The 25,879-nt window shown below is 43.8% G+C and overlaps 1 protein-coding gene across 5 annotated transcripts in view; it reads left to right on the forward strand.

Moving 5' to 3' along the window:
- Positions 1-25,879, forward strand: part of LOC126272339 (inactive dipeptidyl peptidase 10) — a 1,336,959-nt gene that overhangs the window by 1,263,029 nt on the left and 48,051 nt on the right. For all 5 annotated transcript variants that reach the window (XM_049975128.1, XM_049975129.1, XM_049975132.1 and 2 more), the window contains exons 14-15: positions 16,747-16,985; positions 21,051-21,236. In XM_049975128.1, coding sequence (XP_049831085.1) covers positions 16,747-16,985; positions 21,051-21,236 — 425 coding nt within the window. The remainder of the gene's footprint in view (positions 1-16,746; positions 16,986-21,050; positions 21,237-25,879) is intronic.

Here is a 25,879-nt window from a genome sequence, read left to right on the forward strand (position 1 = left end):
TGGGGTGACATCGGTTACTACTGATTACAGGTCTCAGTCACCTCTTGTTTGCATTGACGGCATTTTGAACAGGGGACGTTACATTTCAGATGTGCTACGACCCGTGACTCCACCCTTCATACGATCCCTGCGAAACCCTACATTTCAGCAGGATAATGCACGACCGCATGTTGCAGGTCCTGTACGGACCTTTCTGGATACAGAAAATGTTCGACTGCTGCCATGGCCAGCACGTTCTCGAGATCTCTCACCAATTGAAAACGTCTGGTCAATGGTGGCCGAGCAACTGGCTCGTCACAATACGCCAGTCACTACTCTTGATGAACTGTGGTATCGTGTTGAAGCTGCATGGGTAGCTTTACCTGTACACGCCGTCCAAGCTCTGTTTGATTCAATGCCCAGGTGTATCAAGGCCGTTATTATGGCCAGAGGTGGTTGTTCTGGGTACTGATTTCTCAGGATCTATGCACCCAAATTGCATGAATATGTAATCGCATGTCAGTTCTAGTATAATATATTTGTCCAATGTATACCCGTTTATCATCTGCATTTCTTCTTGGTGTAGCGATTTTAATGGCCAGTAGTGTAATTATGAATTGGGTTGGTGCATTAGTTCATAATGTGATTGTGTTGCATCTTGGTATTCCAGTTGCTAAGGGTTTATTTATCGATTGTCATTTTTGTGTTTGATGTTCACCGTTTCTTTTTGAGTTAATTATTGTCATTTTGCCATTTAGACATAGTCACGGAGTTGTGGACGGTACAAAATGGAGTGCCAAGTGAGTTAATCGGAGCGTTTCCGGCATATTCTTCTGTTTGAGTTCAGTCAGGGGTCACAGCAATGAAAGCAGTGAGAAACATTTTCGCCGAGTATGGCGATAATACTATTGGACAGAGCATGACAAAAAAAAAATTATTCTCCCGTTTTAAGGAGGGTCGTCAGTGACTCTCGACATTCAGGAGGATCTGCGGAGTTTAATGAAGGTCGTTTAAACAAATTACTTCAGAATGATCGACGTCAGTGTACTCTATAACTGGCAGATGTCAACTGTGACGATTCCACCATCGTGCGACATTTACATGCAATGGGAAACATTCAAAAATTGGGTGTATTGGTACCGCATGCTCTAAGCTAAAATCACAAAAATCAGCGGATGGCCGTATGTGCACATCTGCTTGCTCGTCACGAATTGGCTCGTGAACAACACCAACCATTCCCACCCTCTATCATTACTGGGGACGAGAAACGGTGTCTTTCTGCCAACACCAGAAAAAGAAAGGAATGGTTGAATCCAAACAAAATTGCAGCGCTCTGTACAGAGACCTGCACTCATCCACTAAAGAAAGAGTTGTGCATCTGGTAGAACAGCGACGGTGTCGTGTACTACGTACTCCTTCCCCGAGGTGGAACCATCACTGGTGACATGTTCTGTCAACAAAAGAGAAGTCTTGCAGATGTAGTCCAGTAACAACGGCCAGGGAAATGCGTGAAGTTATGCAACTTCACGATAATGCCCGCCTGCATTCTGCTAGAGTGACAAAAAATACCATACAGGAGTTTGGTTTGGAAGTCATTCCATAACCACCTTATTCATCTGTTCTTGCGCCCTCGGATTTTCAACGTTTCCGCTCTCTGTCGAACAACCTTCAAGGTATTTCCTTTCCGGACAAAAATGCACTCCGAACATGGCTCGAGAGAGTCAAAACGAGGCGATTTCTACAGTCGCGGTTTGGTTAAGTTACCCCAGCGTTAGCAATAGTTCTAAACTGTGCAGGAGAATATGTTATTGGTGACTAAAATCTCTGTTATGTGTATCTGTTCTGTTTATGAAACTTATGCAAAAATGCTAAAAACTTACACACCAGTCTGATATGTACATAATGGTAATAATTTCCTGTGGATCAGTGGCCTGGCCTGATGCAAATCTTTCTGTTGAACGTCGCTTTCGCGATTTGCGTGTCCCTAACCTATCCCAGTTATCAAACCGAGGAAAGGGGATCTACAGTTCAACGTTGAACCTGAACCACATGTTATTTGTGGCGGCTACTCACATCACTGGAAGATAAAGGCTAGGTTAAAACGAAAACTGAAAAATTCGTGAGCCAACCAAGATTCTTACCGCGATCTCTCGGTTTCTAGGCAAGCGCTTTACCACTTTAAAAAATTCATTTTAGGGTAGAGACAGAGTTAATAAAACTTTTACAGACATAAAAAACCATACAGCCACATGCTTCTTGTGTAGCTAGGACGACAAAAGATAAACCATAAAGTCTATGACCAAACATTCGAGCCCCACACAAATACCTCTTTGGTCACTAAGCTGATATATATGTTTCAAGAAAAGCTATTGAAGGCATGTCTTCATTCCTGAAATGTTCATGTCATTATCTGGAAGCATTTTTAAACCATGTGGCATACTTATGTTGTACACGACGTCACAATAAAATGTCAATTGGAGAAAACATTGGTCACCAGGCCTGAAATGTAAATAAACATTTCATCTAAGGGTTTATATGAGTAAGTTAGCCTTATCTGTTGACTGCGTTGTCTGAGGAAGTTAAATCTTTTACACAGCTGAGGGACAGTACATCTTGTATGTTACATAAATTTCCACTTGGTACTCCTATACATTCCTAAGAAAAGGGGATCTTAACGGACGGACAGACAAATGGACAACAAAGGGTTAAAAAATATTTGTTACGTGATACAATTACAAATTAACCATTTTCGGATGCTTCCTTTTACTTTCATTGTGAAACCTTGCTCTTGTCAAATTTCTTGATTCGAGGTCAACATGGAGTCACCTATTGGTTTTGATGAGTGAGTTTTCGAGTGTCGAAATATATGACATAAATAGCAGCGTCTTTTGGTTGCACTGACCTAAAAGCTTGACTCTGTCACGCAGCCGCGTGACCATAGCCCTTACTTGCTTTGGGAGGACTAGATCTGAAATGTAGTACACAGACCTGACATCGCTGACAGCAAACCGAGCGAGGTGGCGCAGTGGTTAGCACACTGGACTCGCATTCGGGAGGACGACGGTTCAATCCCGTCTCCGTCCATCCTGATTTAGGTTTTCCGTGATTTCCGTAAATCGTTTCAGGCAAATACCGGGATGGTTCCTTTCAAATGGCACGGCCGATTTCCTTCCCAATCCTTCCCTAACCCGAGCTTGCGCTCCGTCTCTAATGACCTCGTTGTCGACGGGACGTTAAACACTAACCACCACCACCACCACCATCTGACAGCAATAATTCTCTGACCCGACTCTAATAGATCTTGGATGACAGACATGGGTATGCAATAGCGTGCTGCTTCGCTCTATTTCCTCAATCGTAGTGGTTGGTGAGTGGCGTCAACACAGTCTTTCGGCAGTCCATGATAGGATGTCTTCAGTGAGTGAGACACTAGGAGAATGCGTTAGTCAATCCAACAGTCAAAAACAATTTTGTTTCGAGGTAGGTCAATATAGCAGGGATAGGTACTATGCTATTAAATGTGAATGATGGTTAGATCACCGAGAGTGACAGCCAGCCACCATAGTCTTCAATCACATTTAGCAATAACATTTGTGAGCTACATGTGTTTGTATGAAGTCACAAGGTGAACTGTAACCGTAAAAACTGCTATAAATTCATATGATGTAAAAGAACGGCATTTATATGAGAGTAGCGGTCTGTAACCATTTTGCATGAGTTATTTCACGACAAAACTCAACAGAGTGTAGCGCCAGCTGACGGCAGATGACTGTAGCCATCACGAGCGACTCAGAACAGTCCAATCTACAGACTAAACGTTTTACAGATGTCCAGCGACGGACAGTACATGCCTTCCTGTCTATATGACAGCCGCTACTCATGGCTCACACAGCCCCTCACCCACAAACCACAGTTGGCTGGCAGTGTTAGGACTAGCACTGTCTCCATCTGCTGGAAGGAATATGAACGTTATACCTTGAGGACGCAGCCAGAAGTCTGTTGGGGAATCATGCGTCTGTGTCAGGTGTCAATAGCACAGCAGAGTTTTACTGCGTGCCAACATGGGAAACGAAGGTACCACACGATTGTTCCTCATGTGTACTCAGTTCATACACGATCTACACAAGTCTTCTACAATGCGACGCTGTTAACATGCCAATGTAGGAGGTCTATTTCCAACGCAAACAAAACGTTTATAGGTTTCTCGAGATGAAACAGCTTCCGGAATTCACATCCCATTACAGCTCGTAAATTATTCTGTATTCATATCATTCCTATAAAATAACCTTCAGCAAAGGTAAATGTATGTGACAAAACACTATCTTATGAGGGTAATAGTCAGTTCGCTTCCTACACAAGGCATTTCAACACGAAAAAAAGTCAGTAGTGTCCGGCGGCAGCCCACAATGCACGCTATATGAACAACGAATATAGTCTGAAAATCAATTAAATTTGTACCTGATAAAGGGTAATGTTAGTCTCCAGGTGTAGTCCTATGCTTTTATAACGAATTATGTACCGACAATACTGAATTTTGTGTTGAAAATAGTGAATAAAAAAAATCGCGGAAATGAGTACCCAAACTTAAAGACAGCGCGATATTTGATAGTAACCTTTCAAACTAGTCATAAAATCGATATGATATTATGTATTTTGCTCTTATGGAACTGTATATAACATAGACCAAAAGTCAGAAACACTGACTGTATATTCCAAAACATACTAGACAACATAATGGTAGTGTGTCAACTGTATATGGATTCTCTCCATAGCAATCTATATTGGGCAGTACAATTCACACTGGTTTACAACTCCAAAACGCTTAAAATTACTTGGCAGAGAGCGCCCAACATAAAAGGGCACATAATCGATATTCCATTTCTCCATTTGAGAGAAACAGGAACGGAAACGACAAGCAGAGACATAAGCTACACTACAGAATGTGTTGCATGAACATTTGCAGAGTATACATACTCATAGTTGCTTTCTAAGATTTGAGCCTTAGCAGAAGCAGCGTCAGTATGTTTAACAACACACACCACAGACAACCCACAACACCACACCACACACACCACATCTCACAGCAACCACACACGACACTCTACAGCACACTATAACATATGCAACAGCACCATACACACGACACATCACACTACACTACACAGCACATAACACAAAACATTTCCAAAGGAATCAAAATCGAGTCTCAGTCCATCACACAGGTTTAATCACCCATGAAGCTGTATATCAGAGCACACTCTGTTACAGAGTGAGATAATTTCATTCTAGATACATCCTCCAGGCTGTGGCTAAGCCATGACTCCACAATATCTATCCTTCCAGGAGTGCTAGTTCCGCAATTTTCGCAGCAGAGCTTCTGTGAAGTTTGTAAGGTAGGAGATGAGGTACTGGTGGAAGTAAAGCTGAGTCAGGCTTAGGTAGCACAGGCGGTAGACCACTTGCCCGCAAAACGCAAAGGTCCCAATTTCAAGTCTCGGTCCGGCACACAGTTTTACTTGCCAAGAAGTTTACATTGTAAGAGTGCTTGTACAGGAAAATGTACTGTAGTTCATGGAGTCATGTGGGTAACTGTGCCGCTGTTCATTCAATATTAGTGGTTCCAATAGTAGTGTAGTAGTGTAGTAATCTTTCGATGTGTAACAGTATTACTTTTAACTAACACTGATTTTTTGTGTGACGGAGATTGTGTAATGATGTACACAAAACGTTGAACTCGAAGCATCATTCCCTTAAACTGAATGTGATCTAACATCTGGGCTAAACTGCATGTTTAAGTAATACCTCACATAAATTATTAGTGTTTTATGTTGCACATTTCTAGCAGATTTCAGTCCACCGCTCACCCCTTGCATCCAGGATTACCAGCTACCAAAAATATATTGGAGCAGTGTTAGCCATAAATTAGCGTTACATTGAACTCTTGGTCTGATGGCAATCCTATAAGAGCTTACTTAATGTTGCAGGGAGTAACACCACGTTCATTGGTGCGCTATGTGAGGTTAGTGACGTGATATTAGAGCTAGTGCAAACCCAGCATCGGGAAACAATAATGCGTATCATGAAGCTAGTCTGGAAAGAGTTCTCTCCAATATATTTTTGGTGGCTGATAATGTTGGACACTAGGGGTGAATGGTGGACATGTACAACGACAACACTGATAATTTATGTGAGGAATCACTTAAAGATGCAGTCTAGCCCAGAAATTAGATCAGATTCATTTTATGGGAATAGTGCTTGGAGTTAAACGTCATATCTACGTCATTATCCATTTCCCATCTCACACTAAGATGTACGTACAGTCTTAGTTAAAAATAGTATTGTCACCCACCAAAAGAGTGTACGGGGCATTTTTGTACAGATGGCAGAGAATCCATGTTTACAAATCTATTACTACAGATAGTGAAGAAGCTATTGCAATCTAAAGTAGGAATCTACTTTACTAAATTCTCCATTGGACCGAGTGTTTGAATCTATTGAATTTACTACAGCTACTGCTACTGCTACTATTACTGCTACTGCTACTACTACTACTACTACTACTAATACTAATACTGCTACCACTACTACCACTACTACCACCACTTAAACCACTAGTATTTTATCAACTTAGCCACAGTGACCCACACATCTTTATGAAATATTATAGCACATTTTCCTGTACAAGCATCCTTACAGTTAATAAGGAATGACAGAATTCTTCTGAAGATGTATTGTACTGTGTGCAGCCTAGTATGGTGTGGTGTGGTGCAATTTGTGGTGTGTAGTGTTGTTATAGTGTGGTTCAGTGCGTGTTGTGTAGTGTTAGTTTCGTAGAGTGTGTTGGGTGGTGTATGATGTAATTACCATATTGTGTGTTGAGGTATGACGTGGTGTCTGCCATGTAAGATTGTGTGGTTTGTGTGTGTGAGGAGTGACGTGTGCTGTATTTGGTGTGTGTTGTGTATGCTATGTGTGGTGTGCTGGATGTGTGATTTGTGGTGTGTATTGAGTGTGGTCTGTAGCATGTTGTGTGTGGTGCAAGGTGTGGTTTGTGCTGAGACCTGATGTGATGTTTTCTGACTAATGTACAGTGTTACATGGTGTGTGGTGAGGTAGGGTGAGTTGTGTGGCAGGTGTGATTATGTGTTATGTCAAATGTGTTGTGTGTGGTATGTTAACTGTGGTGTGTAGTGTAGATGGTGAGTGATGTGTATTGTGTGTATGTTGGGTGTTATGTGTGCTGTTGGAGTTGTGTTGTTGTATGATTTATGGCTTGTGCATGCTGTGACTTGGGGTGTGTTGACCATGGTGGGCTGTGGTGGTTGGTAAGTGGCATGTTGCATGTGTATTGTGTATACTGTGTTATGTATGGTTGGCATCATATATGTTGTGGTGGTTGTGTGTGGTATGTGTTGTGGTGTGGCTTAATGTGTGGTGTGTGGTTTGTGGCGACATCTGGTGTGTAGTGAGGTGTGATGTGTGGTGTTAACGCCTTTTATGCTGCTTATGCTAAGCCTCAAATCTTAGGAAGGCAACTACATATACGCTGCAAGGCTTATAAGCCTTCATACAATGCACTGCAGAGTATATCTTACATCACTGCTAACTGTACCTTTTCCTGTCCCACTAACAAATGGAGCAGTGGGACAATGATTATGTGCCTATATATGTTAGGTGTTCTCTCTCAAATAACTATAAGCATTCAAGTGTTGTGAACCTGAGCGCCATGAACCCTGCAATACGAATTGCTTGGGAGAGAGTGAATCTATGATGAACATATCTTAAACTGCCCTTTGACTATGTTGTGAAGAACGTATTCAGACATAAAGTCAGTGTTCTTGACTTCTGGTCTATGTTACATACAGTCCCAAGATGTCACCACAAGAGTAAAATACAGAATATCGTATCGGATTTATGATTGGAGTGAAGCGTTCCTAACAAATAGAATGCTGTTTTTCATGGTGGTTACTAATTTCATCAATTTTTATATTATGTTCACGTTTTTCAATGCGAAATTTAATTTTATTGGTACAATACTCGTTTTAAAATCATAAGACTACACCTGGAAGTGACTTTGCACTTCTTTAAGTATAAATTTCACTGTTATTAGAGGGTAAACTGTGGTCTGGCGTCTGAAACTGGTAACTGTACTTTGTGTTAAAATGCTGTGTACAACAAGGAAACCGGCTATTACTCTTGTAAGATGTCGTCCTTTCATTACATACATTTGCTGTTGCTGATGATTTTATAAGAATAAATGAACATACCATAATTTCTGAGCTGAAATAAGACATGAATTTCATAAACATTTTATGTTGTACATCTGTAGACACCTGTAAATGGTTAGTTCCAGACAGAACCGAAAATGTATTTGGTGTGCAAGGCAGTAGTTTCACTCATTTTAAGTTTCCGAAAGTAACTTATGAAACTTGCTTGGTGAATGCATTTCAAGCCCTGCAAATAGATTTTCTACATACTAACAGCAACATAGTCCAGGCGACCAGTGTAGGAGGTCTGGGCATCCTAGCAGCGACTGCCGTGTACCTGGAAGTGATTATAGACGGTAAGGCTTCTATTCTGAATCTGTGGCCCTGTTTGTTTGACATGCAATCAGTAGATGGGTCTATGTTGTGTCGCTAGCGACTGCTACAGTCATCTGCCAGCAAGTGGCACTGCAACACATTGTGAAGGTAGTTGAGTTTTTTCATCATCTAATATTCCATACAAAATCGTTAGAGCATACCACTACCCTTGTAAAACTGACGTTCTTCCTCATCGTATGCATTTACAGCTATTTTAATGGTAACAGTTCATCTCATAACTTCATATAAATGCGTTTAGCTCTAAAATATACGTATAAGTTTACATTTTGACGATTCTGTAGTGGCTGGTTATGTTGGCCCCAAATATCTACCATGTGATTTTTAAAAGCACAGAACCTCCTCCTCCTTTTTTTGCCCTTTGAGAACTGTACAAGGATCCAATGCAAAGAGGATGAGTGTGCATCTCTTGATGTTCCATCTTTCAAGCCGAAAGTATGTGTGAGTTATTTTTGTGTTACGTGAGTCCCCCTGTCACTTTTCAAAATGATACAAGTGTACTTCCTGCATTTTTATCCTTCTATCGTTCACTTTGCTTAATGCAGTTGAGTCGACAGTATGCATGTGTCGTCTGCGTACACGGATCTGTCACTAGCGGGAGGTGCTACGACTCGAGAGCGAGTGGGACTCAGTGCTCAGGGCCTGATGTGGCCCTGCACGATCCAACAGGAACACAGACAGTTTATTGTAGCTCGACTCTCGGCTGATTGTGTGGGAATGCAATCTAAGGTCAGTCAGCTCCAAACTTAATTGTTTAAACGATGATGTCAGAGAGGAAAGGGAACTTTTTACATTCTGGGCAGCTGGACTGTAACTTGAGGCAGGCACTGGGGAATGATGACTTGCCGTCAGTTGCTATAAACTGTGTTCTCACTGACAGGAAATCACAAATACAGTCACGTACTGAGACGATATTCCATAATCACGCAATTTCACTACAAGCCGCTTTTGTAGTGCAGTGTCAAAAGCCTTTGAGAAATATAAAAATACGGAATAAATTTGAAAACCCATGCCAATAGCACTCAATACCTCGTGTGTGTAAAGAGCTAGTGGTGTTCTTCGAGGTAATTCATAATGTTCGAACACTATATATGCTCCGAGATCCTGCTGCGTATTAATGTAATGGGCCTGTATTTTAGTGGATTACTCCTATTACCTTTCAGGCATGTCCTAAAGAACAGACACCCCGCTTCCAAATAATTTGTGTGCCTAGCTGTGAAGTGGCTCAACCTTCACTCAACACACACTGCGACTTAAGGGCCAGCCGTTGTGGCCGACCGGTTCAAGGCGCTTCAATCTGGAACCGCGTGACCGCTACTGTCGCAGGTTCGAATCCTGCCTCGGGCCTGGATGTGTGTGATGTCCTTAGGTTACTTAGGTTTAAGTAGTTCTAAGTTTTAGGAGACTGATGACCACAGATGTTAAGTCCCATAGTGCTCACAGCCATTTGAACCATTTTTTTAACGAATGCGTCCGACCTCCTGCGGACACCTCAGAGTAGCGAACAAGGAGGAAGGGGACAGGAAGTGCGGATAGGAGGCGTTCTATGGAAGTGTGGATCGGCAGCGAGGTGAGCCTAGATGGTCCGCGCAGTTGCGGTTATGCGGTATCCCGGAAGGCGCACCTGCATAGTATTCAGGACATCTCGGGTTTGAATCCCGGTCCGGTGCACATTTTAACCCGACGCCGCCAATTCCGCACAATGTCCCGAAGCAGCTGACAATACTGATCCCCTCCTTTTCCTTTCCTATCTTCCCCTCTCCGACTTCATTTACATGTAATCTATCATAGCTGCGGATTCTGCGTGGTGTCTGTACTTTCGGACATGTCCGAAAGACAGCGCGTTCATATACGAGTAATTATGTAAAGCTCTAGAGGTTATACAGAGGTGCACCGGATCCACCACACGAGTAGGACGTGCATCTGCGTGAGTAGCGTGATAATTGTGAAGCTCATGTTCAATTCCGTATTAGGGGAGTTGTTATATAACGAAAAGGCGATCGTACAGTAAGGAATCGACAATAGTAAGCTCACATAACCTCGTGATAGAAGATTGGATGTAATTGTATGTGTATGCGACCAGAACTAGTAGGTACGGGACACCTGAATGTAAAGTGGAAAAAATTAACTGTGTCGTACAGAAGTGTTCTTACAGTACATTCTCTTCAATACTATTACAATATTTTGAAAGGGAATCGATTATAGAGCAGTGTGGGAGAAGAGACAGGGTTTGCGTCGTAGGCTCACGTTCAGTATTTTAGTTATTGACGCACGTACCATGGAAGGAAGTTCACTCTCCAAAATTGGCTACTTATGACTGCTCAATGCCTAATTTTTAATCAGCCAGATCATAGCAAGTACTAACAAACTATAAATCAATAAACAGTACTGGAGCGGCTTACAGGACTCAGGGCCTTTTGAATTCCCTGTCGCATTCTCCACAGGATTTGCGAGTGAATTAGCTTCACTCCTGACCACAATTCACCGCAGTCCGCTTGAGTAGAGACGAAGTCCCTGTTACTACAAGTAAGCACAGGTCACAACTCTCAGTTTACTACAAAAAAGAAATAACAATGAACCACGGAACTGCCGTCGTGTATCACTCACATCTGTTCATAGTAGCAACCTAGAAGATATTCCGAGTTCAACATCATAACTTAAACAGAACACAAAGGAATTAACTATTGATACTTCTCCCTTCTTGGATCCAAGAGACCTTCTATGGTTTTGGCACTGAGAAGGAATAATGAAAATAACAATTAACAGAATTATTCCATACATCCGTCCACTTTCATCGCAAACGGCCAGACAGACACCAACTTAACTAGTATCGATGTCTTGAAGTAAATAAGTTTTGCAGAGAGCGGAGTTTTCGTATGGTGCTCCCCATTAAAGTTGTAACATCATGAATGTGGCACGCAACAAACATCTATTTGGTCTCAAGGGTACTACTTTCTTGGGTAGTATTTTACTCCAAGCGATCAGACTATGTAGAGACAGCGCCACTGGGCACAATAGTGGCACAACACTTTCTTCTATATCTACATACAAACTCCGCAAGCCTGTATGTAAGGAAACATTACGCACCCGATTTCTCATCCAGAAATCGCATGTAAATGTCGTTTGTCTGTGAGAAGATCGTGTAACGTGTCGTGAAAGAAAGACAAAATTCCACCATCCTACGTCGGAGTTCGTCAGCCCCAGTACCATAGCTAATCGAGACTGTGGTCAGTTGTTTCACGATGTTCCTGCTTACATTGGTCGGGATGACACGACTCTGATGCCAATAATGTCAATGTGGTGTCACCGCCAGACACCACACTTGCTAGGTGGTAGCCTTGAGATCGGCCGCGGTCCGTTAGTATACGTCGGACTAGCGTGTCGCCACTATCAGTGATTGCAGACCGAGGGCCGCCACATGGCAGGTCTAGAGATACTTCCTAGCACTCGCCCCAGTTGTACAGCCGACTTTGCTAGCGATGGTTCACTTAGTAAATACGCTCTCATTTGCCGAGACGATAGTTAGCATAGCCTTCAGCTACGTGATTTGCTACGACCTAGCAAGGCGCCATTATCTGTGACTATAGATACTGCGAGTCATGAAATGTCAAGAGCGACGTTCTTCATTAATGGATTAAAGTTAAGTATTCCACCAGCTACGTCCGTTTTTCTCAAAACAGTCAATATGGAATCCATCGGTTTGGGAGAGCTACACTCAACGTTACGCGAGTTCTCAGTGCCCCCACGAAACTAGGGCCCAAGGGGGCGGACATATTGTTCCCTCGGCCCTGAAGGATGGTGCCCTACGTCCGGGAGCGGGCTTGTTTGCAGGCAATACAAGGAATCGACCATTGTTGCAGCATCTCTTGACGAAGCCACTGGACACAAGTGTGACACCACATCGTCTTTTCTACACCTACATCCACATACGTACTCCGCAAGCCAGTGTATGGTGCGTGGCGGAGGGTGCACTGTGCCACTAGTAGTCATTTCCATCCCTGTCCACCCGCAAATAGAGTAAAGAAAAACGACTACCTATAGGCCACCGATGAGTCCTGATTTCTGTAATCTTATCTTTATTGTCCTCACGGGAAATTTATGTCGGTGGCAGTAGAATCGTTCGACCATCAATCTCAAACGCCAGGTCTCTAAATTTTCTCTACCGTGCTCCTCGAAAAGAACGAACATCACCTTACCTCCAGTGATTCCCATTTGAGTTTCTAAGTATCTCCATAACGCTTGTGTGTTGTTCGAGCCTACCGGTAACAAATGAAGCAACCCGGCTATGAGTTACTTCGAAATCTTTCTTTAATCCGTCCTTGTGAAATCCCAAATACTGGAATAGTACGTAACAATGGGTCGCACTTGTGTCCTACATGCGGTCTCCTTTACAGATGGACCACACTTTTCTAAAGTTCTCCCAGTAAACCGAAGTCAACAATTCGCCTAGCCTACTACAATCCTTAGGCCTACGTGCTCATTCCATTTCATACTGCTTTGCAACGTTATGCCTAGGTATTTAATCGCTGTGACTCTGTCAAGAGCCACAATACTTATACTGTACTCGAACATTATGGGTTTCTTTTACCTACTCATCTGCACTAGCTCACTTTCTTTTCGTTTAGAGATAGCTACCATTCATTACACCAAGTAGAAATGTCTACGTCATATTTCATCCTCTTACAGTCACTCAACGACAACACCTTCCCACACACCATGGCATCACGATTGCATAGCCGCAGACTGCTGGCTCATCCTATCCGCCAGATCATTTATGTACGTAGAAAATAAGGCAGTCCTATCACACTTCCATAGAGCACTCCTGACTGTACTCCCGTCTCTGATGAACACTCGCTGTCGAGGATAACATACTGGGTTCTGTTAGTTAAGGAGTCTTCGCGGCACTCACTTACCTGGGAACCTGTTACGTATGCTCGTACCTTCTTTAAAAGTCGGCAGTGTGGAACTATGTCAAATGCCTTACGGAAATGTACGAAAATGGAATCCGCATGTTGCCCTTCATCCATGGTTCACAGGATTTCACGTGAGAAAAGGGCAAGCTGAGTTTCGCACGAACAATGCTTTCTAAAACCGTGCTAACTGTGGACAGAAGGTTTTCCGTTTCTAGGAAATTTATTATATTCGAAGTGACTATATGTTCAAGGATTCTGCAGCAAACCGATGTTAAAGATATTGGTCTGTAATTTTGCAGGTCCATTCTTTTACTCTTCTTAAACACAGGAGTCAACCTGCGCTCTTTTCCAGTCGCTCGGAACTCTGCACTGCGCGAGAGATTCGCGATAAATGCAAGATAAGTAAGTGACCAATCCTCCAATTGGAATTAAAGTTAAACCGAAATTGGATTCCATCAGGTCCTGACGGCTTATCTGCTTTCAACACTCAGTTGTTTCTCTACACCAGGGATTCCTATTACTATGTCCTCCATATGGTAGTCTATGCGACCGTCAAATGGCGGTATGTTTGTACGGTTCTCCTCCGTAAACGATGTCTTAAATGCGAAATTTAAAATTGCAGCTTTACTTTTGCCGTCTTCTACTGGCGCACTAGTCTCGTCAACGACTGACTGGATAGAGGCCTTAAAGAATCACATAGAGATGTTACGTAGCTCCAGAACTTTCTCGAGCTCTCGGAAAGAGCTATTGCTAAGGTATGACGATGGTAATTATTGTAAAATTCCTGCATCGATGTTTTCCACAGACACACGAATTTCTGTTAACTTTTTCCTGTCGTCATTTTCGCGTTCTCATTGAACCAAGACTACAACAGCTTTTCATTCCACAGTATTTTTCGTCTTTTCAGACAAGTCTTTCATGTTTACTGTTTTCTGACAGCTGACAGCATCTCGGATAATAGAGAGCGAGCCTTCTACGAACTAGTGAACTAGTGAAGTAGGTGCATCCATTTCGCCTTGCGTGCAGTACTCACGTTACTGGGTTTGCAGTCGATTAAAATTAACCGTATCGGGAACGAGCCATTGCGTGATTTGCGCTGGAGCTATTTTTTCGAGTGGAGCACGGGAAGCCAGCCCGCAGGATTACGCTCCAGGTTGTCTCAGGAAACTCCTTCAATTAATTACTTCGAAATGTTACATTTTCAAGATTTCTATGCAAATGCTTTGCGAAAAACTTGTCCGTGGAAACTGTGAAGTATTTTGGATTTGGGTTGAACTTGCAAGTACTGTACCTAAGCTGGGGACATATTTTCTACATGTTACCAGCTGAAGAAATTGAAGCAAGATGATTCGTTATTAGAAATACTTGATTTCGGATCCTTGTTGAAAAACCAAATATTGATATTTTGTGTTAACTTGATATTTCACAAGGTTGGGGTAATTAGCATATTGAAAACCCTACAAACAATGTCTGATACATCGGAATGATGCAAAGATAAAATAAAGGTATCAAAAACGATTATTTCAAGGTTATAAGTCTTCCGATTGGTTTGATGCCAGCCGCATGTACTCCCTGTCCTGTGACTATTCCTGCATCTTAGAATGACATCTGCACACAACGTCCTCGAGTATTTGTTGGATGTATCCCAGTCTCTGTCTTCCCTACAGTTTTCCTGTCTATGTGTCCCTGTACTGCCATAAAAGCTGTTCCCCCCTGTTGTCCCCCGCCGTCTTCACACATGCTCCATCATCCTGTTCGTTCGTATAGCCAGTGTTTTCCAGACGTTCCTTTGGTTCAAATGGCTCTAAGCACTACGGGACTTAACATCTGAGGTCATCAGTCCCCTGGACTTTGAACTACTTAAACCTAACTAACGCTAGGACATCACACACATCCATGCCCGTGGTAGGATTCGAACCTGCGACCGTAGCAGCAGCGCGGTTCCGGACTGAAGCGCCTAGAAGCGCTCGGCTGACGTTCCTTTCCTAGCCGTTTCTGTAGAGAACTTCCTCACTTCTTACCTCACCAGTCCCATTAATTTTCAGAACTTTTCGTAGCACCATGTAACAAATACTTCAGTTCTCTTCTTTTCCGGTTGTACGATAGTCCTTGTTCAGTCCGAAACCGCGCTGCTGTTACGGTCGCAGGTTCGAATCCTGAGTCGGGCATGGATGTCTGTGACGTCCTTACGTTAGATAGGTTTAAGTAGTGTAGGGGACTGATGACCTCAGATGTTAAGCCCCATAATGCTTAGAACCATTTTTGATAGTTCATGATTCACTTCCATGCAATGCTGTACTCCAAATAAGACCCATTTTTCACACTACAGGATTTTCTTAAGTGAGGAATTCCACCTTTTCCTGCTCTTATCTGCTCATTATACCATCCTTACTTAGTTCGTCACGTATTATTTCGCTTCCAAGGTTGTAGAATCTTTTCACTTCGTCTACTACTTGGTCCCCAATTTCCATTTTGAGTCTATCATTAATCTTATTTCTGCTGCTTCTAATTACTCCCGTCTTTTTATGGTTTACTCTGCATAAGTATTTTGAGCTCATTAGACCGTTCATTCCATTCAACAAATCCTCTTATTAAACTTCCTGGCAGATCAAAACTGTGTGCCAGACCGAGACTCGAACTCGGGACCTTTGGTTTTCGCGGGCAAGTGCTCTACCAACTGAGCTACCCAAGCACGACTCACGCCCCGTCCTCGCAGCTTTACTTCCTCCAGTACCTTGTCTCCTACCTTCCAAACTTTACAGAAGCTCTCCTGCCTCTTGCCTCCTGCTTCTGTAAAGTTTGGAAGGTAGGAGACGAGGTACTGGCAGAAGTAAAGCTGTGAGTACCGGGCGTGAGTCGTGCTTCGGTAGCTCAGTTGGTAGAGCACTTGCCCGCGAAAGGCAAAGGTCCCGAGTTCGAGTGTCGGTCCTGCACACAGTTTTGGTCTGCCAGGAAGTTTCATATCAGCGCACACTCCGCTGCAGAGTGAAAATCTCATTCTGGAATCCTCTTACTGTGTCTCAGTTTCTCTGAAGATAGTGTTTACTGATATTCTTTGCCTATGAATTACAGTTCCGTCCCTGAAACTTTCTTCTATTTCCGTCATTTCTTCTTTGATGAATAGCTGGAACAGTGGTGCGCAAGGTCTGCCTCCCTGCCCAGAGTGTTCTCTACCGGCTCTCCAACGTCACCACCACAGCTGCGGTGTTACAGCCAAAGGCGGTGATGACGGCCGGTGCGGTGTGGTGTTGCAGTGCGAGGGCCCCGGGCTGCCGCTGGCGGGCGTGCACGACGCGGTCACGCACCGGCTGCAGCGCGTGCTGTTCGACACCCGGCCCTGGAGGACCCGCCGGCTGGACGAGCTGGCGCTGCCGCAGCGGCAGAGCTTCGAGGTGCCCCTGCAGCAGGGCTACCGCGCCCACGTCCAGCTGCTGCTGCCGCCCTCCTGGCGCGCCGAGCTGCGCGACGCCGCCTTCCCCGTCCTCGTAGAAGTGTAAGTAGCGCACTACACCAACCTACACAGCACTACACTCCATCACTGCCTACCGCACCCACTTGGAGCTGCTGCTGTCGCCCTCCTGGCGCGCCAAGCTCTATGACACCACCGCCTTACCCGTCCTCATAGAAGTGTAAGTAGCGCACTACACCAACCTACACAGCACTACACTCCATCACTGCCTACCGCACCTACTTGGAGCTGCTGCTGTCGCTCTCCTGGCGCGCCAAGCTCCATGACACCACCGCCTTAACCCTCCTCGTAAACTGCTGACTACTGTGCCCACGTCCAGCTGCTGCAAGCCTGCACGCCGAGCTGCATGACTTCATCTTCCACAGTTCACAGGTGTGTAAGTGCCAAACTACACTAACCTACACTACACTACACTCATTAACTGGCTACCATGCACACGTCCAGCTGCTGGTGCCACCCTCCTGATGTGCTGAATTTGGGAACGCCGCCTTCCTCATCCTCACAGAAGTGTAAGTACCGTACTACACTAACCTAAACTACACTACTCTACATCATTGACTACCGCGCCCACATCGAGCTACTGCCGCACTCTTTAAATCCCGAGTTCGGCGACATGGCCATCCCCTTCCTCGTAGAAGTGTAAGTATCATGCTACACTAATTTACACTGCACTACATAGTTCTTTATATCTCTAACATCGCAGGGGCAATGACCATATGTTTAGCTGTTGCTGGCTCATTGTTTGCGTGTGTAGCTGGGCGGCATAACTTGACCATCCTCGGAGAAATTTATACGACGAAATGATGACCACGCGCCTAAAGGAGAAACTTGCTAGCAAAGATGTCATAAAATAGCACAAACAAATTTCAAATAACTAACAAAATAGCACAAGAAAAAAAGTATCTCATCTCATTTATACACAATAGCATTTTAACAAAAAGGACAAAGCAAATCAATCTGTAAATTCATTGCTGAGAATATTGCTGTAAGTGATGCACAGAAATGACTGTTGATAGATGGGGATGGGGCGCTGAAAGAGGACCTTTAGAGCAGAAGCTGTACCATTTCAAGGATGGACCTTGAGAATAATAAGAGAATAAGACAGGTTATAGGAGCTAGCAAGACGGTAAACCATGCTATAAGAAACAAAAGAACTATTATGGCGGGGCTGTCGAGGCGGGTGGGATGACGACAGCGGTAAAAACGAAGTTGAAAGTAGACTCCACAAGAGGAAAGCAAGGGATGATGCCCACAAACAGCATGGAAGGAAAGTGTCGACGGGGCAACAATGATTAGAGACCTAAAGGAAGGAGGCTAGTTGCATATAAATACACTGAAGCGGCAAAGAAGTTGGTGTAGGCACGTATATTCAAATACAGAGATACGTAAACAGGCAGGATACGCCGCTGCGGTCAACAACGCCTTTATAAAACAAGTGGCTGGGCACTTGTTAGATCGGTTACTGCTGCTACAATGGCAAGTTATCAAGATATATGTGAAATTGGACGTGGTGTTAAAGTCAGCGCACGAGCGATGGTACACTGAGGTAGCGATGAAGCGGGGATTTTCTCGTACGACCATTTCGCGAATGTACTGTGAATATCAGGGATCCGGTAAAACATCAAATCTCCAACATCAATGAGACGTAAAAAGATCCTGCAACAACGGGCCCAACGACGACTGAAGAGAATCGTTGAACGTGACAGAGGTGCAACCCCTCCGAAAATTGCTGCAGATTTCAGTGCTGGGCCTTCAATAAATGTCAGCGTGCGCAACATTCAAGGAAACATCATCGATATGTGATTTCGGAGTGGAAGGCCCACTCGTGTACCCTTGGTGACTGCTCATCACAAAGCTTTACCCCTCGCCCTGGGCCCTTCAACACCGAAAGTGGACTTTTGATGACTGAAAAGATGTTGGCTGGTATGACGAGTCTTGTTTCAAATTGAATCGAGAGAATGGACGAGTACCGGTATGGAGACATCCTCATGAATCCGTGTACCCTGCAAGTCAGCACGGGACTGTTCAAGCTAGTGGAGGCTCGGTAATGGTGTGGGGCGTGTGTAGTTGAAGTGATATGGGACCCCTTATACATATAGATACGACTCTGACAGTTGACACGTACGTAAATATCCTCTCTGATCAACTTCACCTATTCATGCCCAGCAGGACAATGTGATAACCCACTCGTCCAGAATTGCTACAGACTGGCTCCAGGAACACTCTCCTGAGTTTAAACACTACTGCTGGCCACCAAACGTCCCACACATGAACATTACTGAGCATATCTGAGGTTCCTTGCAAAGTGCTGTTCAGAAGAGATCTCCACCCCCGCGTATTCTTACATATTTACGGACAGCCGTGCGGGATTCATGGCGTCAACTCCGTCCAGCACTGTTTCAGACATTAGTCGAGTCCATGCCATGTCGTATTGCAGCACTTCTGCGTGCTCGCGAGGGCCCTGCACGATATTAGGCAGGTGTACCAGTTTCTTTGGCTCTTCAGTGTATTTCATCGACATTCAGAGGTACTGGTTTTTCATCCATTAATTCTGATGCGATACTTTCATATCACTAAAAGCAGGGAGCTCATAATCCAGTGAACAAGTTACGGGTTTTAATTCCGCACTGTGTCTGTAACAAATATGTTGATTTATTTTGACAAAATTATGTGCGTTTTTGGAGAAATTACCACCGTACTTTCCTTTTTTCCTAGTTATGGGCACTAAAACTATCAAAATAGCTTCGAACCATCAGCCCTGGGACGTCGCAACACTTCGCAGTTACGAATAAAGTTAATAGAAGTAGTCATGATGTTTTGATAATCATCTCGAATGAATAATATTATGTCATTAATTTGTTGTCTGTTTGCCGGAAAACGTCTGCAGTCCGTTTACGAATTGAAATTCACACGCCTCAGTACTGTAGCCGTGGCACGCTACTAGAAACCAAAACAAAATGATGCGGTAATTCGCTTTTGTTTGTTTGAAGGCAACAGGGCTGCAACAATCCATGCTGAGTGTATGGCAAGAATTCAGCACGGTACGATAGAGTGGTCAGGTGGCGCAGTGGTCTGCAGTGAGGTCATACAAGTCCGAATAACGAAAGCGAAGTACCAGGAATCCCAAGAGAAACGAAGGCATTAGTGTTCGAAAACAGACGTATAGCAAGCGAACCTACAGAGGAAAAAGTGAAAATCAGCTGTGGATCAGTTTTCAACATCTTCCACGACATGCTGAACACGACAAAGCTCGCAGCCCTCTGGGTTCCGCAACCACTCACACCATTTCAAAAATCTACTGAACTTATGCAGTAGCGGAAGCGTTGCACCTGTGTCAGGCAAATCCAGATGGCTTCTTTAGCAGCCTAGTCAGCATGGGCGAGTGCTGACTATATAACTATGTGCTCGAGACAAAGGGGCAAAGCAAGCAGTGGAACCCGGTGGAATCACTGATACGAGCAAGCCGAAAACATCCAACCGTCATTGCACAAGGTGATGCTGAGTATTTTTGGGGCTGCCATGGTGTGGTGCTAACAGATTATACTTGTATGGTGCAAACGGTCACAGGAACGCACTACCGAAACGTCCTCAAAAGTTACAGAGGCTGTGAAGCATCGACGAAAGCTATCCAAGAGGGTATTTTCCTAGACGATAACGCAGGAACTCATTCTGCGAAGGACACAGTAACAATTGCTCGTTCTGTGGGATGTCACATTTAGTCTCGCCCTCCACACTGTCCTGACACAGTATTCCGTGGCCTCTTCTTCTTTCCTCAGATTAAGAAACTATTGCGTGCGAGGTATTTACGGAATGCTGACGAGATGATTTTCGAGATAAATTGCTTCCTAAACAGAGAAAATGCAGACTTCTATAAAGAAGATCTCTGCTAAGACAAGTATCGTTGGGGGAAAAAATGTGTCGCGTTAAAATACAACTGGGTAGAGGAGGAGTAAGCCCATCATCAACTTTCATTATCAGAGATTAATTTTTTGTATGACAGTTAAAACATTTTGTCTGCCTTATTACAACACTTGTGTAACTTTCGAACTGTTGCCTGTGAGAAGCTGAGGATGTGGACGCGTGTTGCAGTAACGGGCGGCCGGGCAGCCTGGCGGTGAGCGAGCGGTTCGCCATCGACTGGGGCACGTACATGTCCAGCCGGAACGACGTGGTCTACGTGAAGCTGGACGTGCGCGGCTCCAGGGGGCAGGGCAGTCGCGCGCTCTTCCGCAGGCTCGGCGGCGTCGAGGTGCAGGACCAGATCGCCGTGCTCAGGTAGGCGGCGTGTTGCGTGGGTCACACCCACGTGCTCTGGTAGGCGGCGTGTTGCGTGGCTCATACCCACGTGCTCAGGTAGGCCCCACCGCTGCCGCTCACTCGTGCTACATGCCTCGTACCCAAATACCCCAACTCAAAACCAGACTTCAGAGTTTTACGATAATACTGCGATGTCCAGACCTTAAGGGTGAAACTCACTTCCACATGGTGTGCCACTGCCAAGTCACATTCCTCCATGAAACTTGGCCAAACACGTAAATAACTCCTACATAATAATACAGAAGGAAAAGGGTGACAATTATTGAACTCTCTTAAATAAAATGGCCACAACTCCTGAACGGTTTGAGATAGGACATGCACGATTGGCCGCTGGTCCTGATGGGAATTGTATGGTTTTGTTTTAGCGACGAATCCCACTTTCATTTGGATGGGTTCGTCAATAAGCAAAATTGGTTCGTTTGCGGGACTGAGAATCCGCATTTCGCGATCGAGAACTCTCTTCACCCTTAGCAGGTGACTGTGCAGTGCGCAATGTCCAGTCATGTAATAATCGGTGTGACATTCCTTGACGGCACGATGACTACCGAACGGTACGTGAAGGTTTTGGAAGATGATTTCATCCCCATGACCCAAACTGACCCTGATTTCGACAAGATGTGGTTCGTGCAAGACGTCCTCGACACCATCGAAGCAGGAGGAACACTTTAGGGAGCGCATTTCGGCTCTTGGGTACTCAGAGAGCACTGGCATGGGCCTCGGGTGGCGGCCATGTTCTCGGGATCAAAACACATGCGACGCCTTATCGTGCGGTAATTTTCACATCTGTCAACATCTGCTTTCTTTGGGATTGGAATTATTATATTCTTCTTGACGTCTGAGGGTATTTCGCCTGTCTCATACATCTTGCTCACCAGATGGTAGAGTTTTGTCAGGACTGGCTCTCCCAAGGCTGTCAGTAGTTCTAATGGAATGTTGTCTACTCCCGGGGCTTGTTTCGACTCAGGTCTTCCCGTGCTCTGTCTAACTCTTCACGCAGTATCATGTCTCCCATTTCATCTTCATCTACATCCTCTTTCATTTTCATAGTGTTGTCCTCAAGTACATCGCCTTTGTATAGACCTTCTATATACTCCTTCCAACTTTCTGCTTTCCCTTCTTTGCTTAGAACTGGGTGTCCATCTGAGCTCTTGATATTCATACAAGTGGTTCTCTTTTCTCCAAAGGTCTCTTTAATTTTCCTGTAAGCAGTATCTATCTTACCCCTAGTGAGATAAACCTCTACATCCTTACATTTGTCCTCTAGCCATCCCTGCTTAGCCATTTTGCACTTCCTGTCGATCTCATTTTTGAGACGCTTGTATAGCCTTTTGTCTGCTTCATTTACTGTATTTTTATATTTTCTCCTTTCATCAATTAAATTCAATATTTCTTCTGTTACCCAAGGATTTCTACTAGGCCTCGTCTTTTTACCTACTTGATCCTCTGCTGTCTTCAGTACTTCATCCCTCAGAGCTACCCATTCTTCTTCTACTGTATTTCTTCTCCCCATTCCTGTCAATTGTTCTCTTATGCTCTCCCTGAAACTCTGTACAATCACTGGTTCTTTCAGTTTGTCCAGGTCCCATCTCCTTAAATTGTCACCATTTTGCAGTTTCTTCAGTTTTAATCTACAGGTCATAACCAATAGATTGTAGTCAGAGTCCACATCTGCCCCTGGAAATGTCTTACAATTTAAAACCTGGTTCCTAAATCTCTGTCTTAACATTATATAATCTATCTGATACCTTTTAGTATCTCCAAGGTTCTTCCATGTATACAACCTTCTTTCATGGTTCTTAAACCAAGTGTTAGCTATGACTAAGTTGTGCTCTGTGCAAAATTCTACGAGGCGGGTTCTTCTTTCATTTCTTAGCCCCATTCATATTCACCTACTACGTTTCCTTCTTTACAGACGAATGGAAAAACTAGTAGAAGCCGACCTCTAGGAAGATCAGTTTGGATTCCGTAGAAATACTGGAACACGTGAGGCAATACTGACCTTACGACTTATATTAGAGGAAAGATTAAGGAAAGGCAAACCTACGTTCCTAGCATTTGCAGACTTAGAGAAAGCTTTAGACAATGTTGACTGGAATATTCTCTTTCAAATTCTGAAGGTGGCAGGGGTAAAATACAGGGAGCGAAAGGCTATTTAAATTTTGTACAGAAACGAGATGGCAGTTATAAGAGTCGAGTGACATGAAAGGAAAGCAGTGGTTCGCAAGGGAGTGAGACAGGGTTGTAGCCTATCCCCGATGTTATTTAAACTGTATATTGAGCAAGCGGTAAAGGAAAGAAAAGAAAAGTTCGGAGTAGGTATTAAAATCCATGGAGAAGAAATAAAAACTTTGAGGTTCGCCGATGACATTGTAATTCTGTCAGAGACAGCAAAGGACTTGGAAGAGCAGTTGAATGGAATGGACAGTGTCTTGAAAGGAGGATATAACATGAACATCAACAAAAGCAAAACGCGGATAATGTAGTCGAATTAAGTCGGGTGATGCTGAGGGAATTAGATTAGGAAATGAGACACTTAAAGTAGTAAAGGAGTTTTGCTATTTGGGGAGCAAAATAACTGATGATGGTCGAAGTAGAGAGGATATAAAATGTAGACTGGCAATGGCAAGGAAAGCGTTTCTGAAGAAGAGAAATTTGTTAACTTCGAGTATAGATTTAAGTGTCAGGAAGTCATTTTTGAAAGTATTTGTATGGAGTGTAGCCATGTGTGGAAGTGAAACGTGGGTGATAAATAGTTTGGACAAGAAGAGAATAGAAGCTTTCGAAATGTGGTGCTACACAAGAAAGCTGAAGATTAGATGGGTAGATCACATAACTAATGACGAAGTGTTGAATGGGGTTGGGGAGAAGAGAAGCTTGTGGCACAACTTGACCAGAAGAAGGGATCGGTTGGTAGGACATGTTCTGAGGCATCAAGGGATCACCAATTTAGTATTGGAGGGCAGCGTGGAGGGCAAAAATCGTAGAGGGAGACCAAGAGATGAATACACTAAGCAAATTCAGAAGGATGTAGGTTGCAGTAAGTACCGGGAGATGAAGAAACTTGCACAGGATAGAGTAGCATGGAGAGCTGCATCAAACCAGTCTCAGGACTGAAGACCACAACAACAACAACATATTAAAGACAAGCTGTACAGCATGCCGTACCTTTTTTTTTTCATTTCTCTACATCCGGATCCCGCTCTAGCTGCTGCTGGGTCTGGGTGCTGATGAGTCCTCTCCACTTGGATCGGTCCTCCCACCACTTTTCTTCCTCCACTTCCTGCCAGGTCACACCTCTCCTATCCATAGATATTCCCACTCCCATTTTCTACAGTGTTCTTGGGCGCCCTCTAGGTCTTTTCCGATCCATCTTTAGTCCTTCCATAATTTTGGAAAGTCTTTGCCCATGCATCCTCCAACATGCCCATACCATCATAATCTCTTTTTTTTTTTCAACGTAATCTCTACATTCGTTACTCGGTCCATTCTTGTTTTTCGCTTAACTGCTCTGATAAATTTCATTTCGCCTGCTTTCAGTCCGCTCCAGCCCCTTTCCTTCATTCTCCATATTTCTCCACGATAGGCGACACTAGGGAATAATAGTTCTTATAAACCAGAAGTTTTGCTTTTTCTGAAACTTCCTGATTCCAAAGCAGGTGTGTTATTGTTTGGTAGAAATTGCCTCCTTTCTGTAAACACCTATTAATTTCGTTGGTTATTCCTCCATCCCTAGATATTTCACTCCCTAAATAAGTGAAACTTTCTACCACTTTGAGGGGTTCTCCATTCAAGGTAATATTTCCGTTCAACCCTTTCTCTCTTCCAAATACTATTACTTCACTCTTATCTTTACTTATTTTTAGTCCATACCTTTTCATTATTTCCTTCCAGGCATCAAGTTGTAACTGTACATCTGCCTCTTTATCACCCCATATTAGCATATCACTGGCAAAGATCATCTTTTTGTTTTTTTTTCTTTTACTATACCATTAACTGCCTTATTCATTCCCTACATCACAACATTAAAAAGTGCAGGAGATAGGACGCTTCCTTGCTTAAGTCCTTGTCTTATTTCGAAGTATTCATAGTTCACCAATGGTGTTCTACTTCTACAATTGTGTCCTCTGTACATTGTCTTTATTACATTAATGTATCCATCTTCTGTATCTATCTTCTTCATTTCTTCCCAGAGTCTTTCCCAGTTAACCGAGTCATATGCCTTTTCTATGTCTATAAAAACCATTATCATATAGTTTCAATATCATATAGTTCAATAATTGTCACCGTGCATCTGAAACAAATACGCGGTAAGAAGAACAGAAATGACACTTTTATTCTAATACAATAGTCACACAAGTCACCGCGATTTATGATAGTCCTCAGGATACTGTAAAAGGCGAAACATGGTTCTTAAAAGGGTGCGTGATCACCACGGGCAGCAGTGCGTGTTCTGCAACGTGTTCCCATGCTGGCCACAAGGTTGGTAGGGCTATATTCTGGTAGCGCATTCCATTGTCCCACGCGCTGTTGACAACTGTCGGATCGTCGTTGGTGTATCTGCGCGAGCTGTAGCAGACACAATACGTGCTGGATGGGATTTA

Source organism: Schistocerca gregaria, chromosome 5 (assembly GCF_023897955.1).
Source record: "Schistocerca gregaria isolate iqSchGreg1 chromosome 5, iqSchGreg1.2, whole genome shotgun sequence".
In the NCBI taxonomy this organism is placed as follows: Eukaryota; Metazoa; Arthropoda; class Insecta; order Orthoptera; family Acrididae; genus Schistocerca; species Schistocerca gregaria.